The 16386-nt window shown below is 50.6% G+C and overlaps 1 protein-coding gene across 4 annotated transcripts in view; it reads left to right on the top strand.

Annotated features, from left to right (window-relative positions):
* Window positions 1–2973: 2973 nt before the first annotated feature.
* The window catches only part of LOC311308920 (regulator of G-protein signaling 6-like), a gene marked incomplete at both ends in the record, with an annotated part of 34057 nt that continues 20644 nt past the window's right edge, over window positions 2974–16386 (top strand). For all 4 annotated transcript variants that reach the window (XM_084438008.1, XM_084438007.1, XM_084438006.1 and 1 more), the window contains one exon: window positions 2974–3060. In XM_084438008.1, coding sequence (XP_084294134.1) covers window positions 2974–3060 — 87 coding nt within the window. The remainder of the gene's footprint in view (window positions 3061–16386) is intronic.

The raw sequence follows: 16386 nt of genomic DNA, 5'->3' as shown, positions 1-16386 counted from the left end.
CTGACCGCTCCACTGCGCTCCCTCCCTCGCCCGGCCAGGGCAGGACCGAAGACCAGAAGAGGGGAGGAGGAAGAGGAGGAATACTGCAGTGATCAACCAGCTGCTCTCTCTCTCTCTCTCTCCCGCTCTCTATCTCTCTCGCTCTCTCTTTCTTGCTCTCTCACTCTGCTCCACTGCTTTCATCCCCTCTCTTCTACCTCTCTCTCTCTTTCATCCCCTCTGTTCTACCCCCCCCCCCCACGCCCCCCATGCCAACTATATCATGAACCTGCCTGCTGCTTGTTGCTAAGGACAGCCAAACGGGACCAGTGGACAAGGCGTTATTCTGTTGCTAAGGTAATTAATGCTTCATTAGCTACTGGGAGGTGCCGGTGAAATTGCATTAGTCAGCCTGATGTGTGTGTGTGCATGTGTGTGTGTGTGTGGGGGGGGGGGGGGGGGATTTAATCGTGCTTGATAAATGTTTCTTCCGTGCCTGTTGTATGTCAACTCTTCCACAGCTCCCGGTCTGCCGCCGAGGTTCTAGAATGAACTATTTTGGTTCTAGAATGAACTATTTTGGTTCTAGAATGAACTATTTTGGTTATAGAATGAACTATTTTGGTTCTAGAATGAACTATTAAGTGCATGTCATGGATTTCTCTCGGCGGACGCCGGGACGGTGCGCGTGTGTCGTCGCCTATCCCGGCGTAGCTACCGTGTGCTTGCCCTGTGTGTGTGTGTGTGTGTGTGTGTGCCTCGGTGTCGTCGGTGTCCGTGCCCCCCGCTGGCTGACTCCGACTCCCTCCTGGTGAGCTGCTATCCGGGACCAGCCTTGTGTGAAGTTAGATTTGCATGCTCCGGCAGTTTGACGCGGAGGTGAAGTTTCCTCGAATGATGTCCCGCCGTCGAGCGTCGAGCTAGAGCCGACGCCGCGTTCTGCACTTCGGCGTACCGACGGCAATAACAAACAACGTAGCAGCGGACGATGATTACTTATCCACTCATGTGTGTTATAACCACCCCCCTGTTGCCAGACTAATAGCTCCGTGTGTTCAACATTCAGAAACAGCAGGTCAGCGTGGCGCTGACTAGAGCATCTCTGATCCCGCCCACCTGGCACGGCAGGTATGGATGCCGATAGTGGCGAGCACGTAGAATTAGATTCCTTTCCTCTTCTGATTTGATTATCTCGATCGAGAACGTTGATCATGGGAGTACAACGCATCAAGCCACGGTACGCTGGACAATTCAAGACGCAAGTATGTCATTGTACTCAAACACACTCCTCGTTCGCCAGTGGATGCCCGCCGGTGAGATTTAGTTCCTCGGATTCAGACTGTGCGTGGAAGTTTCATCCTGTGCCATTCAGTGTGTGTGTGTGTGTGTGTGTGTGTGAGAGTGTGAGTGTGTGTGTCTGTGTGTGTGTGCGTGTGTGTGTGTGTGTCATAGAGGCCCTAATAACCTAGTAGACAAGAGGTTTCTGTTGAACACATACTGTACAATTATTAAATGGAAACCCAGTCAGGCGTATGATACGTTTTTTTTTGTGTTCGTTTAGCGTCTGTCAGCTCTACCCTCCCTCGCTCTACAAAAAAGACCAACGCCGGATAATAATCCTCCCCCTGCCCCACGCACGATTAGAGCCCTAACTAAAACCAATATAATACTTACTACAGGCCAAATGCAGGGATAATAGGACTGTAGCCTGGAGAACTTAGGTTTGGGAAAATCCTTATTTACTAAGCAGAGTGAATTCCCCCTAGAGGAGGGGTGACAGAGAGGGAGAGAGTGGTAGAGAAAGAGAGGGAGAGAGAGAAAGAGTGGTAGAGAGAGAAGGATAAAGAGAAAGAGTGGTAGAGAGAGAGAAGGATAGAGAGAAAGAGTGGTAGAGAGAGAGGGAAGGATAGAGAGAAAGAGTGGTAGAGAGAGAGAGAAGGATAGAGAGAATCGTATCGATAGAGAGAAAGAGAGTGGGAGAGAGGATAGAGAGAGAGAGTGGTAGAGAGAGAGGATAGAGAGAGAGAGTGGTAGAGAGAGAGGGAGAGAGAGAAGGATAGAGAAAGAGTGGTAGAGAGAGAGAGAAGGATAGAGAGAAAGAGAGTGGGAGAGAGGATAGAGAGAGAGATTGGGAGAGAGGATAGAAAGAGATTGGTGGAGAGAGGGAGAGAGAAGGATAGAAAGAGAGTGGTAGAGAGAGAGGGAGAGAGAGAGAAGGATAGAGAGAAAGAGAGTGGTAGAGGGAGAGGGAGAGAGAGAAAGAGATTTAAAGAGCGTGAGAGAGAGGGGGGAGAGAGGGGGAGAGCAACGCACGTCCACTAGTGTTGTGGATTGGATAAATGTTATGAATAATCCCTGAACGACCGTACATCAGACCGTACATCACGAGTGCGTTGAGCTGGTCTGCCTCCCCACCTGGGGGCGGACGTCCCCGGAGACGAGGGTAGCCAACGGTCAGCGCTGGTAATTATAGCTGCACCTAATGAATTCAGTGGCACACTAACACGTACGGAACCCGCGCTCATCCCAGCATGCGACATCTGTTTTACATTAAGCTGCGCGTACAGTAGCCTCCCTCTTGGCTACCTAGCACGCCCCACTGAATCATCGTTACGCTGCACCGACACCATCGCACGTCCACAGCCAATCAGGGACGCGCGTCCAGAGCGGCGGGCGCGTCGCCGCTCTTGTCAGATTTCCTGCCTCGCCCAGCCAGTTGATGATGGCCCCGTTCTGCCACCTTCGGTCTGTCGTACCGTATCTAGCGTACCGTAGCTTGTGACAGGTGCCCTTACCTGGGAGAGGAGAGATAACATCTCCCGGAGTGTCGGTGAGGGGTAATCAGGCCACGCGGAGCCGTGTTCTCTCTGAGGGGAACGAGTGTGTCGGCGTGAAATGGATGAGTGTGAACAGAACCAGGCCTCGGTTCCCGCTCGTCTGACCGCCCTTCTCCTTCTGTCCGCGTTCCTGTCCAGTGTCGGACGCAGTCGCGCAATGGCGGAGGGGTCCAGAGACCAGGGGGGCGCCGGCGGCGGCGTGGACCCAGAGGACGACTCCCCCAACATGATCGTCTACAGAAAGGTACGGGTTCCGCTTCTATGACTGGCCGACACACCCACTTCCTGCTTCCGACAGCGAGAACGAGGAAATGTCTGTATGTCAGAGAGTCGGACGCTGAAGACGAGTCTGTTTCTGAGGCAGGGGATGGACATAGGGACTGATGATAGACCGCCTCGGCGTCTGTCTCATGTTTCCGACGGTCCACACGGTCAGGGCGGTCAGGGGTGGTCAGGGCGGTCAGGGGTGGTCAGGGCAGTCAGGGTGGTCAGGGGTGGTCAGGGCAGTCAGGGTGGTCGGGGCGGTCAGGGCGGTCAGGGGCGGTCAGAGGCGCCCTAGGCCTGGAGGCTCAGCCAGGTCATAGATAGGACGTCTTCAAACCCCTCCGTCTGTCCGACTGTGACTGACGCAGACGGGACCCTCTGCTGGACACACTTCCTGTGGTGTCGTCCTCTCCCCCCACCTCCTCACCTACCCCCCCCCCCTCTCTCCTCTCTGCTCCTTAGTTTTAATAAGCTCCCCATCACTCTGTGAGTTTGGGGGCAAAAAGGTCCTTTATGTAATTACACAATCCCTATGGCACTTGAGCCTCAATGGTTGTCCTTTGATTGGAGAGGGTGAGCGGCATCGTGGGTAATTATGTGGTCGGGCCTCAGAGGAAGTGACTGATCCTCCTGGGTCGGGGGTGGGAAACCGGGGGATAAAGAGCTTGTTACTGTCACTCCCGGGCTGCCACACAGGGACCCAGTCAAAACCGGGGCTTTTGATCACCCCTAAAACACAGCTCCCTCCCTCCCTCTCCTCTCCTCTCCTCTCCTCTCCTCTCCTCTCCTCTCCTCTCCTCTCCTCTCCTCTCCTCTCCTCTCCTCTCCTCTCCTCTCCTCTCCTCTCCTCTCCTCTCCTCTCCTCTCCTCTCCTCCCTCCCTCTCCTCTCCTCTCCTCTCCTCTCCTCCCTCCCCCCCTCCCTCCCCTCTCCTCCCTCCCACGCCCGGTGTGCTGGGTACAACTTGAATGAGACGTCCAATCTGACAGATCCACACTGGAGTTCACTCCCCCCACCGCCTCTGATTCGATAGGCTAACGAGGTGAACAAATCATTTCGGGGGGGGAGTAGAGCCTTCGGGCGGGAACAGGAAGTGACACGGCTGAGGCTGACCCGACGGTTCTCTAACGTCTCTCTCAGAACGTGCACGGTCACGCCCCCCCGGGAACCGCCTGGCGAGTCGCTCCACCAATCGAAAATGTTTTCCGTGTCGCCGTTAGCACCCGGACAGAGTCGACAGCCGGCGTGTCGCCCTCACACGCTATCGTCTCCTCGCCACTCGGTCGACCGTGGAGGCAGGTAGGCTAGCTGGCGCGCGGAATCTTCGCTAAAGTAAATATCCAGCTACATGTAGCTAAGCGAGCGGCGGGCGCTCTGTTGTGTTGCACGCCCTCTTATTGTCCCTGGCAGGGAGGCGGCCGGGTTTGACAGCTAATCGCTGCGCGGCCGGTCTGCTGCCAACGCTTCCCAACGAGGGAGCCGCTAATCGCATTAGAAAATGTATTTTTCACGCTCCTTATTCAGCTCTCCTCAGCGCCGCAAGAACCCCCCCACCCCCACCCCCCCCCCCACTCCCCATAGCATTTGGCAGCTGAGACAGGTGTCAGAGAGATGTGTGTGTGTGTGTGTGTGTGTGTGTGTGCTGCTTTCGCTGTATTATTCAATGTTTGCAGCTTTAACTTACATGTTTGATCAGAGGGTGTCATACTGCAGAGCGGAGATGGCTAAGCTGATTTTATGTAACAGTGCTCCTCCTGTACGGTTCCCAGTGCATTCTGGGTGTGCTTTGAAGGTATGTATTTAAAGAGGCATGCAGAGAGACGCCGGCTCATCGCTTCTTACTTGAAAGGACGTTGCCTGAAGGTTTTCTCACGCGTTCCTGTGTTAGTGGACAATGTTGGACAACAGACAGAAGATAACAGGACTGACAGAATGCTTCTGACAGTACAGACTGGTAGACTAGACAGACAGGATGGACAGACAAACAGACCAAAAAAAATCACGCCCTGTTTGGTCGAAATATCTTCGATGGGTAGGCTATGCCATTCCGTAGATATGTATATTTTTTCCATAGATATGTAGGTATATTGGAATACATACAGCTACTGTACATCTGACTGTATCTGACATCGGCTATCTGTCTGTCAGGGCAGCTGGCGTTCGGTAGAGCGCTCGGGAAATGGCGGAGACGTCGGGTACTCAAGACCGGGCGCAGCATTCTGCTAGCACCCCGAGCCCCTGGGCGGGCGCCTTGCTTGACGCAGTGTGTGTGTGTGTGTGTGTGTGCTCTGAGACAGAACCAGATGGCCGTCAATATGCTGAGCCACCTAGGAGCATGCTGGAACCCTCTCCCCATCTCCTGGGTTGAGACAGACTTAGTTAGTCAAAACTGACAAAAGCTTTTGGCCTATTGGTCTATTGTATGAAGGCCAACTATACAGGAAGAGGAGAATAGTTCATCCGTCTGGTCCAGACACCGCGCCTCCTCTCCTTGACTTCCTCCGACTCCTCTTTCTCCCCAACAAAGGGAGTTATTGAAGCCAAACAATGCAATAACCGTCGAACACCTGCAGTAATTGCTTCGAGGCTTCTGTGAGAAGGCTTGGTGTATCAGTCACACATACACACACGCACACACACACACACTCGCGCATGAACACACACAGACACACACACACACATACACAACACCTCTTTCTCTCTCTCTCTCTCTCTCTCTCTCTCTCGCTCTTTCTCTCTCTTTCTCTCTCTCTTTCTTTCTCTCTTGCTCTCTCTTTCTCTCTCTCTTCCTCTCTCTCTCTCTCTCGCTCTGTCTCTCTCTCTGTCTCTGTCTCTCTCTCTCTCTCCCTCTTTCTCTCTCACACTGCTCCCTGCTCATTGGCCCTTGCCAGGTATTGTGTTGCTCCCGGCTCTTCCCGGCGTGCTGGAGGGAGAACGCAGAGGGCGGATGACGGCCATGGAATCCCGCTGGGAGGAAACCGCTCCGTGACGAGAGAGAGAGAGAGAGAGAGAGAGAGAGAGAGAGATAGAGAGAGAGAGAGAGAGAGCTGTGCTGAGAACGCAATTAGGGCGAGGAGCCGGGCCACGGATGAGCTCCGGCAGGGCGAAGCTCACCAACTATTAATAGACAAAGTCTGATCCCCGTTCCCCAGGAACTAACGCGTGTGTCCCTGTTTCCTCTGGGCCTCCTTCCTGTGTGTACACACGGCTAATTGTTGCCGGAGGACTCGTGCCAATGTTACACACCTCACGCCGCAGCGTTTGTGGTTTGAGGGCGGGTGTTCAGGCTGTAACAAACACAAGTGTACGTGAGGCATGACACACTGGTTGACTGGTATCTCGTGGGTAAACGAGGGCTAGCCAGCTTCTGGTTGGCTGGCATCTCGTGAGTAAACGAGGGCTAGCCAGCTTCTGGTTGGCTGGCATCTCGTGAGTAAACAAGGGCTAGCCAGCTTCTGGTTGGCTGGCATCTCGTGAGTAAACAAGGGCTAGCCAGCTTCTGGTTGGCTGGCATCTCGTGAGTAAACAAGGGCTAGCCAGCTTCTGGTTGGCTGGCATCTCGTGAGTAAACAAGGGCTAGCCAGCTTCAGTCAGGCATGAGGAACCCTGGGCTAGCTACGCTGCTCACAAGCCCTTTATTGCTATAATATCTGCCCTGACATAGAGTAATAGCCATGCTCTAGCAAAAGCTAAACAAATGCACATGAAATGAATCACGCTATTAACAACCACTCAAGAAGTAATCGAGGTGAGGTAGGGGTTCCCTACATCAAGCCTGCTGTGCCTTAGAAGGACGAAGAGCTGCTGCCGTTTTGTCGCACTTAACTCTGCATTTAGGTCAGTCCATGTTTGATTGCATCGTGGTCGGCGCCCCGTTGATATCTGAGGGGTGGGCTGGGTTCTACGCTCGGGACATAGCGGTGCCTGACTTAGATCCAGATGGAGTTTGAGAATCATTAGTGGCCAACGGTGGGTAAGTATTGATCACCCTGAGAGCCTCTTGGCGAGCTGTGCCAAACGCCGTCGGGCGCTGCTGACACCACTGGCTCATTGCCTCTGACCTCCACCGGACCACAGGAAACGGCGCCGCGCACATTTTAATCCCGGCGCTCAATAAGCTCTTTAAGATTCAGCTCCGACGCAGTCAAGTGTGAGGACAGATAGGCACTTAGTTAAAGAGAAGAGTTATCACTTTTCTGTCACCCTCTCCATCCGAACCTCACTGTCATTTTTCGTTCTCTCTCTCTCTCTCTCTCTTCCTGTCTGTCTCTCTCTCTCTCTTCCTGTCTGTCTGTCTCTCTCTCTCTCTTCCTGTCTCTCTCTGCTTATTGCAAATTAATAATTGAAGTTCATTTCAAGCATTCCATCTTTAGAGGAATATCTGCCCTACAGGGACATCACTCCTCTGCATTCTTTTATTCATGGCTATCACATTCATTCTCATCAGTCGATATTTTTATCTCGTCATACAGCTATAAATGTGGAAAGATTAAATGGAGGAGGGGGAGGGAATGAGTGCAGAGTGAAAAATGGCCGAGTAGTTAATCCCAAACCCCCCAAAAAGTTGGATTTTGAATTAGATGGAGCAGAGCTTCCATTTTATGTCCAGTCTAATGAATCGAGGATTATCAGAGCAGAATGCATCAATCAGCCCTCAGAACAGCTGCCACGGTGGCCAGGGGACCGAGGGACACAGACCGGTGTCGTAACCAGCTTCCGTAGATATCCAATATACCCCCCCTGAGCGAGCGCTAGACAGCAGCAGCCACACCATCTCACCCCCACCGCCCACCCACCCCCACCCCACCACACCCTCGTGTCCATTAGCTCACCGCGGAAGAGACGCTTTCTTCTCACCTCTGGCTGAGAGGGGGAGAGACCCGGAGATGTAGTGCTCCGGTCTCTCTGATGGAGCGGGTCTGAGGGCTACAGCGCGTCTCTCCGCCCCATCTAGCTGCCCGCAGATAATTGTCGATGAGTCACTCTCCACTCACAGACAAGAGCTTCTGGGATGGCGGCGGATATCTGTGTAAAAAAAATAAAAAAATAAAAATCTAATCAGAGGTGTGGACTGGCTCCACTTCAGTGTTCGTGTGTGCACTTCAGATGACCCGGGCGGGGCAGAATGGAGGCGTGGTGTCACCTCTACCGCCGTGGGGACGAGGCGTGGTGTCACCTCTACCGCCGTGGGGATGAGGCGTGGTGTCACCTCTACCGCCGTGGGGACGAGGCGTGGTGCTTTATGGAGTACTGAGGACTGACTTGGGGTCCGCCGGCACCGCGCTGGCCCTGTCTGATGGGCCGGTGTGAGCTGAGCGCTACGGGCGCGCTGACGTCTGACGGTACGAGGGCCGGCGCTGAGCTCGTTAGCGCCACATACAGTACATACAGTAGCACCATCAGAGGGAAACGCCACCTCGTACAGTACATAGCACCATCAGAGGGAAACGCCACCTCGTACAGTACATAGCACCATCAGAGGAAAACGCCACCTCTCATGTAACAATGCGGTACAGGCATGAAGCCACAGAGTACTTTTTAAAAATGTATTTAACCTTTATTTAACCAGGTAAAGAAGCTTGAGATCAAAGAACTCTTTTTCGAGGAACACCTGATCAAATAGCGTTCTTTGATCTCAAGCTTCTTAATCTGGTTAAATAAAGGTTAAATAAAAAATATATAAAATAGCACTCTGGTACTAGTGTGCTATTTTGGAAATGTACAGTAGTCCTATTTGTGGTCTGTCTACCATGATCCTGAAACATAGAGAACATAATCTCACGGATCGTTCCAGTATTGAGCTAGCTGCAGTATCTACCGTATCGATCCGCCTCCAGGTTCGAACTTCGTTTTGGTCGTGGTAGTGTAACTGCTAGGTGCAAACGTAGATCTTTTTGGGGGAAAAACGCAGAAAAACGTAGTAATGTAATCAGGGTCTTACTGTAGGTGCACATAGTCCTCCATGGGAGCAGTGAGAACAAGCTCCAAGGGAATGCTTATGTTCAAGTCATGTCAAACGTAAAAGCATTCGGACTGCAATACATTTCACAGGAGAGCATATTGAGACCAGTAACTTTACACCCTGTGCTTCCTGTCTTGGAAAACCACTATCATAGTTTTTCCAATACATTTACATATGCCCCTTTGACTTCCATTGTAGCCCAGCGAGAGCCTGCATAAAAACTGCAGCTAGCTCAATACTGGAACGATCAGTGAAATTATGGTCTCTATGTTTCAGGTTCATGGTAGTCAGACCACAAATAGGGCTAAATGTCCAAAATAGCACACTACCCCTTTAAGCTGTTCTTTACCTAACCGAAATAGGGTCTCCACTTTCAGCGGACGCATAAACAAAAGAACGAGCCGAAGTCATAACGGGAGGACGCAGGATACAGTGCGCTGGCCTGTGCTCTGTTAAAAGGATTATATACCTCCAGATGACGAGAAGCTATGCAGGGAATAAGGGGCTTTCGCTTCGCCTGGGGGGGCTCTCAGTGGATGCTCGAACCCGCTCCCTGCCTCCTATAGTCAACTGGGTTCTTAAAGGAGCACATTGAATAATTCAAAGGATGTTTACCCCCCCCATCGCCACCAGCTGTGGGGCATGCGTGGGGTTTGTCATGCATGGTGAATGCACTAGAACACTACTGGGATGTTGGTTGGGGAAGGGTCGGTGTGGCGTAGGCCCAGACACACTCTGCCCCACGTGTCTATGGTGTGTCTTTACGGTCTACGGTATGTCTTCTAAGGTCTACGGTATGTCTTCTAAGGTCTACGGTATGTCTTCTACGGTCTACAGTATGTCTTCTATGGTCTACAGTATGTCTTCTACGGTCTACGGTATGTCTTCTAAGGTCTATGGTGTGTCTTTACGGTCTAGGGTACGTCTTCTATGGTCTATGGTGTGTCTTTACGGTCTACGGTATGTCTTCTACGGTTTACGGTGTGTCTTCTATGGTCTATGGTGTGTCTTCTACGGTTTACGGGATGTCCTCTAAGGTCTACGGTATGTCCTCTAAGGTCTACGGTATGTCTTTACAGTCTACGGTATGTCTTCTACAGTCTATCTTTACAGTCTACGGTATGTCTTCTACAGTCTATCTTTACGGTCTACGCTATGTCTTCTACAGTCTACAGTATATCTTCTATGGTCTATGGTACGTCTTCTACGGTTTACGGTATGTCCTCTAAGGTATACGGGATGTCCTCTACGATCTACGTTATGTCTTCTACAGTCTACGGTATGTCCCCAGAGTTGTCTAACCCCCCCCCCTCCCCTCCCCGCCCCACATACTGAAGGCTCTCACTGGATCCGTTCCGCACCGTCGATGGAAGCATGTCTTAAAATACCTTACTGGCTTTAGTGACTCTGCAGAGAAATCTGCAGTGTCTGCTGATTAATTCAGTAGTTTAAGATCAAGTTAATTTTCATGGCTTGTAGGATTTCCTGGCGCAAATCCTCTCAAGAATGGAATCCGAGACATGGATACGGTGTAGCCTATAATAGAGAGAATTAAACGGGGGACTCTTTAAAACCTTCACATGCCGACGGTGATTCTCCTGTCCTTTAGAAATGTGTGTGACGCTCACGTGGACTCTCCGTGTGTCCCCTCAGTGTGTGTAAAAGCAGAGACCCTGCGGTTTGACTCTGTGAAGCGAGGCTGTCAGTGGGCCCTTCCCTGCTTTTCTACAGGGACTTTGTTCTTTACAGAGGCAACTTCAAAACACACAAACCTCAGGAGGCCTGTCTAGAAACTGTGGTACTTTCACTGTCCTACATTCTCCCATCTACGACTCGACCAGGAGGGTTGTTTTTTTCTCAATCATTTGTACTATAGCCTACAGTACTGTGCCTATGATGGGTACGAGGGTACTGATGTGAAGACCTGCGTGTTTCCTAGAAACGAGAGAGAGAGAGAGAGAAGGATAGAGAGAGAGAGAGTGGGAGAGAGGATAGAGAGAAAGAGAGTGGTAGAGAGAGAGAGAGAGAGAGAGAGAGAGGGAGAGAGAAGGATAGAGAGAAAGAGAGTGGGAGAGAGGATGGAGAGAAAGAGAGTGGTAGAGAGAGAGGGAGGGAGAGAGAGAGAGAGAGGGAGATAGAAGGATAGAGAGAAAGAGTGGGAGAGAGGATGGAGAGAAAGAGAGTGGTAGAGAGAGAGAGAGAGAGAGAGGGAGAGAGAAGGATAGAGAGAAAGAGTGGGAGAGAGAGAGAGAGGGAGAGAGAAGGATAGAGAGAAAGAGTGGGAGAGAGGATAGAGAGAAAGAGAGTGGTAGAGAGAGAGAGAGAGGGAGAGAGAAGGATAGAGAGAAAGAGAGTGGGAGAGAGGATAGAGAGAAAGAGAGTGGTAGAGAGAGAGAGAGAAGGATAGAGAGAAAGAGAGTGGTAGAGAGAGAGGGAGAGAGAAGGATAGAGAAAGAGAGTGGGAGAGAGGATAGAGAGAAAGAGAGTGGTAGAGAGAGAGAGCGAGAGAGAGAAGGATAGCGAGAAAGAGTGGTAGAGAGAGGTAGAGAGAGAAAGAGATTGAAATAGTGTGAGAGAGAGGAGGGTGAGAGAGGAGAGTGAGCAATGCACGTCTGCGTCTGTAGAATGAATCACGTGGGTGTTCCCCCTATAGAAAAGAACAAAACATGAGTCATACTTGGCATCCTTCCACACCAGGCTGTCTCTCGTAGGCCTACACACGGTTGAGAAAAACCATGGATACAAAACTAACTGTCTGTTGTTAACTCTTTGGGCGCCGTAACAAACATATAATCACAGCGCCATCTGCTCCCTTTGCTAATGTTGTTTTCTGATACGCAAAAATGGTTTCCCGTCAAAATAGAGTGCCGGATTCAAATTATCGCCATGTCGCAGGAAAGTCAGTTGTCTGCTCAGGGCTTGTCGGCATAAAGCAATGACGGACTGTCTGTTCTTTGAGTGTTTGTGTCCCTTGCTAATTGTGTCTGGGGTGAGGGCGAAGCCGGCATGAATCACCAGGCCCAAATGTTAATCGCTGCGGCCATCTCATCTTACCGAGAGCCCTTTGAGAGACCAGACGATTTGGCCGGCGTTCAGAACATGGACCTGCATTAGAAGAACACATTCAGGACTCCCCCCCACCCGCGGACCCGGGGTTTACGGCTTATGTATCCGCACGGATTTGCTGTTTGAAAATGCTAAATTGTCCGACAGAAAGCCACTGCTGCAGCTCACCAGAGAGAAACTGTTTTGCAGTCAGAGGGAATATGGAGCCGTTCTAGGAGGGAAGCGATCGAGCTATTCGGCATATTCCAACCTCGGTGCCAAATGAGCTTTGTTTCTCTGTGCGTGAAATACAGTAGCTATCGCTCTGTGAGAGAGAGGCCGTGATATTCTCATTAACATCCAGGCTGGTCTCTCAGTAATAGACCTACGCCCAGAGTGCCTACTGATATCCCCGGGCACAATATCGGACCCAAGATGCAGATTGGAAGGACGTCTTTGAGGATGGCTTAAAGGACGGAGATAGAGATTAATTTCCATGTTTTAGCTTCATGTAAATTGGTAGTCACAAACTCATCACACTCACAATCCTCAGAGACCGAACCTGCAGCATATATGGGCGAGGAAAGGCGAAAAGACGATTCGTTGACATTCATCATTGTTTACATGTACTGGACTAATTCGCTTAGACACCTAAGTGCACAAGGCCTTGAATTTGATACTGCATTCACTTAAAGTGGAGATTAGTCATTGTAAGGGGACAGGCGAGGCGGAAGGGAGCTCTGAAGCTTTTAAGCACTGAATAATCATCTGAATCGATAGGACCCAGAACGGAGGGGAGACTGGGTGTTGCCAGAGCAAGGCGGTAACATGAGAGGAGGCTAATATGGTTATTCCCACGCTCGGATGGCCTGCCAGCAGGAAGAGAAAATGCACATTCACAATAATAAGACAGGCTTTCTGCCAAGTTAACAGACTTGGGGGTGACTTAAAAAAGGAGGTATTTAAATTACTTACAGTATACTGTATATAGTTCATGGTCTAGTAATAGCTTGTGTGTGTGTGTGTGTGTGTGTGTGTGTGTGTGTGTGTGTGTTTGTGTGCAAAGAACCAGTGCACTGTATAAACTAGGCCATGGAACACTACTGAAGTCAAATGAACTATAGCTTCCAAAAAGGGTGGCCATGATGATTGTGTATCAGTTGTCAAAACGACATGGCAGAAGATATAAAGCTTTATCTGTCCTTCAAACGTTGTGGTAATCAGTAGCCATGTAAATGCTATTACTCATAACTCAAAGCTGAGAGTGACTTTAACACAGCTGTGCAGTTATCAATGCTTCATTTCATTTGTGTACTCTTATTATAAGCAATAATCGCATCCTTATTATGTAGACTGCAAATGGGTATTGTCTGTAATTGCATTGGTTCTAGTCACTCTAGTGCCTCATATGCAATTAATGAATTGTTCTACTGTAGGTGCAATTAGCTGCTTTGACATTTTCTCCCTTTGTAAAAACCCTGAGGCCTAATTGTCTGTGTGAGTTCATCACAGCATATTCACTTTGAGAGACTATAAGAGCTTCTCGCTCTCCACAACAACCCTGCAGGCTCGGCTTGAAAGTATAGTTAATGTTTGGTTCACTGACCAACCAAAGAACCAGTATATATCTATGTGTGTGTGTGTGTGTGTGTGTGTGTGTGTGTGTGTGTGCGTGTATGCATGTGTGTGCAAAGAACCAGTGTACGATATAAACTACTGTACATGGAATACTGTACTACCAAAGTCAAATGTACTTCAAAAGTCAAGCTTCCAAAAAGGGTATATTAGGCCACAATGATTGTGAATCAGTTATCAAGACTAATGGCAGAAGATATAAAGCTTTATCTCTCCTTCAAAGATTGTGGCCATCAGTAGCTATCTAAATGCTATTACAGTATGTAATGCAATCAAGTGGGGATAGCATTCGCAGCTGTTGAATCTGCAGAATTTACTGACTGTGAACTCGGCTCACTCTGGCTATAAGCTTCCGTACATGACTTTTGCAAAACCATAGGCCTCAGAAATACAACAAATAAAGGTTGAATAAAGAGCATCTCCCTGTTCTGCTTCGGGGACACATGAACGGTGTTTAACGTGTTTTAACTCCCATATTTGCCTTTTCTCTCTTTCGTTTACGTCGGCAATTTCGGGCGCATTAAAATGTTGTCGGAGGGAGATATTCCAGCTCGTCGCCCGGAGCAGCCTTTGCAGGGGAAATGACAAGATAAATGTTGAGAGTCGTGTGCGGCCCATCAATGAGCCTTCACACACGCTCGCTGGATTACAACCAGCTGTCACGCACAGATAGAACCAGACGAGCACAAGACACAAACACAACATTACACTTAATTTTGAAATAGTGGCAGAATACTACATCACAAACCACCGCTGGTCCCTCGCTGACGTTAGTTGGGCCTCTAGCGGAGTTTCAAATCCCCCCCTTACTCTTGCATGATAGATTACCAGTAGTGGGCTCCTCCTGAAGAGGAAAAAATCTATTATTCATAAATAGTTCGACGTTTTAGCGCTTGGTTATGGCTTGGCGAGCCTTAGCCAGCAGTCAGGAGGAGCTATGGACTGAGGTAATCGCACGGCATCAACGACTGCGAAACAAAACATCAACCGCCTCGTTTATTTCATCATTGGATCCTGCCGAGCGTACAGGCGGGCTTCGGGGGCCCTCAGGGGCCTAGGGGCCCAGTCTGTGAGCTCCGCAGCATCCAGGAGTAAATCCACCAGATCCCATTAGAAAACACTTCTCACCCGGTGATTCAATCAAAGGAGCCTCCACGGTCCGAGGTTCCAGCCGACACCTCAGGGGTCATTTATAGGTAAAAGGCCATCAGATAATAACGGGGAGGACAGCGCGGTGACAGAGGACGGCCTCACGGACGACTGCAGCTCCTTGTCGGGAGGAGGATGTGGAGTCGTGACTCTGGGGAACCGCATGTGAGGTGGCGTGGCCGTGACTGCTAGTCAGCCTACCCCCGCGGCGCCGGGGAGATGAGATCTCCCGTCTGTTGTCGTTGGAGACGACGTTGCTCGGGGGGGGTGGGGGGGTGCGGCGCAGGGGCCCAATTTAATTTCCTTTTTCTGTGGAGATAAGAGACTTTTCGGACCAAGTGGACGTATGGCTTCTGTCACAGCGGCTGACAGGGATATTAGAATAATCTCTGGAAACATTTTCAACAACATAGCTTGCAGTCTTTATTGATTTTCTGAAGAATAGTTCTATCAAGAATACAGCCTACACAACGTTAATGGTTGGGATGTGTATGTGTTGTGGCTAGAGCTGTGTGTGTGTGTGTGTGCATGTGTGTGTGTGTGTGCGTGTGTGCGTACGTGTGTGTGTGGACATTCCCTCGGTCCTGCTTTAGCCTCCTCCACTCTCTCACAACAACACAACTTTCATTAGTCCCCCTGCCAGCGAGCGGTCACTGCCACTCACGGGGAGCGGAGGCCAGTGAGCCTTAATGATACACAGGGGGACCGTAAACCCCTCACAACCTACATGGGCTGGAGCGCTGACAGAAAACCCATGTGTCTGCCGGGTTCAAGGGTCAAGGGCCCTCTCCTGTCCGCTGATTTCCCTGCAGAAGAGACCGTCGTGCGCTGGACTGCGGGGTACATGCGGTACCGCTGCGTGCAACGCCCTTCCTCACGAGAGCTGTTTAGAACGAATAACGATGGCATCTGGATTAAAGTGTCAGCTAAATGACTGTATTGTAATGTAATTTAATATACTATAATGCAATGTAATACATCTCGACGAGCCATACCATAGGAGTCCCTGGGGCGCTCTGCTCGCTCGTTCGGCTCTCACGGCGTTTATAAAACGACAACTCCAAAGATGGACGGACCGTCCGTGGGTCGGGTACACTGGTAGTGGAACACAGGTCCTCACACTACCTGTCTCCCGCCAGAAGCTGTATACAGTCTGCTGTGTGTCTCTCCCATAATGTTCCCTATAGTGCTCCAGTGAGAAATCCATAAGACGCACACAACAACACACACACACACACACACACAGAGAACCGCTGCACTGCAAGTAGCAGGTTGCATCCTCATTTTGAGCATCACAATCATGTGTACTTGTCTCTCCTCTCCCTCTGGTATCATCACGTTTCCTCCACAGCCTCCTGCGCGGACAGACAAATACCAGAGTCTATTTCGGGCGGGAACATAACAGGCGAGAGGAGCCCGGGTCGGTATCCCTCCGTCAGCCCCTCTCTCCGACACCACAGGGGGTAATGATGAGCGAGGAGGTGTTGTTGGCCCGGTGACGGGGGCGGAGAGAGGC

Source organism: Borostomias antarcticus, assembly GCF_949987555.1.
Source record: "Borostomias antarcticus genome assembly, chromosome: 5".
NCBI classification, from domain to species: domain Eukaryota; kingdom Metazoa; phylum Chordata; class Actinopteri; order Stomiiformes; family Stomiidae; genus Borostomias; species Borostomias antarcticus.
Note: the sequence above shows the minus strand (reverse complement) of the source record. Positions and strands in the feature narration are given on the sequence as shown.